The sequence below is a fragment of the Sinocyclocheilus anshuiensis genome, unplaced genomic scaffold, assembly GCF_001515605.1.
Source record: "Sinocyclocheilus anshuiensis isolate Anshui unplaced genomic scaffold, SAMN03320099.WGS_v1.1 scaffold2477, whole genome shotgun sequence".
In the NCBI taxonomy this organism is placed as follows: Eukaryota; Metazoa; Chordata; class Actinopteri; order Cypriniformes; family Cyprinidae; genus Sinocyclocheilus; species Sinocyclocheilus anshuiensis.
The window spans coordinates 537,766-538,711 of record NW_015554065.1 but is presented as its reverse complement, the minus strand read 5'-3'; the positions used below and the strand labels follow the sequence as shown (position 1 = coordinate 538,711).

General features: G+C 37.0%; 1 protein-coding gene across 1 annotated transcript in view; it reads right to left on the bottom strand.

Moving 5' to 3' along the window:
* The window catches only part of LOC107668646 (protein MON2 homolog), a 55,731-nt gene that overhangs the window by 1,332 nt on the left and 53,453 nt on the right, over positions 1 to 946 (bottom strand). Inside the window, exons 32-33 of the mRNA XM_016460591.1 lie at positions 702 to 825; positions 135 to 342 (exon numbers count right to left, since the gene is read on the bottom strand). Coding sequence (XP_016316077.1) covers positions 135 to 342; positions 702 to 825 — 332 coding nt within the window. The remainder of the gene's footprint in view (positions 1 to 134; positions 343 to 701; positions 826 to 946) is intronic.

Here is a 946-nt window from a genome sequence, read left to right as displayed (position 1 = left end):
AACTGTCAATTTTTTTTGTTTTTACTTAAAAAAAAAAAAAAAAATATATATATATATTTAATGCAAAAATAATTTATTTTATGTCTTTGTTTTTTCGGAAGCTGAAAAACATGAGTCTGTTGATATACGCAGACCTGGGCAGTGGGCAGCGTCCACTGAGTCTCTCGTCATTCACGTATCGTCGGAGCACATCCTGAGCTCTCTGCAGCAGCACTGACAGCGCCATACGGGAGATGTAGCCCTCCTGCGGCGTCGACACCTTATTACTGAAGGAGAACTGCAGGAGCGTCTCGAAACACACCTTAGAGAACTCCTCCCGCATACGGATGTCCATTTCAGCCTCTGTATGGGACGAGAAGGCACAGTTAGTGTCTTCATACGCTAGTGGTATTTTCAATTTAACGACCTTAATTTCATCCTGTTCCTCATATGGCTTCAGAAGTATTGGAATATATCGCACTTTGTAGAGTCATTTACAACAGCTTCGAACGCGGCTCAGCCAATCAGAATCAAGCACCGGAACTCTCCGTTTTATAATGATGCTTTTATAAACTTGACAGCGTTAGTCTTTGTATGGAAAAGAGCAGCATGAACATCTTTCGAGTGAGTACATGACAAAATCTTCAACTATTGCTTTAAGAACAGTTTTCACATGCATCAGATGAAGATGGTTGTTTTTCCCCTCTGTTTTCACTCCGTACCTGTGAACGATGATGACTGGGAGTGAATCGATCCTTTATTAAGCATGCTCATGATACGGCCTACGAACTCTTTGGGTATGAAATTGGCAAATGGTAAGATCTCTGTGCTGATCAATTGCACCACCTAGAGGAAAAAAAACAATATATATATATTTAAAATATATTTTATATATTTAATATAAATATAATATTTTAAATATATAACATACATAATATATTATTAATAATATATGTAACAAATATAT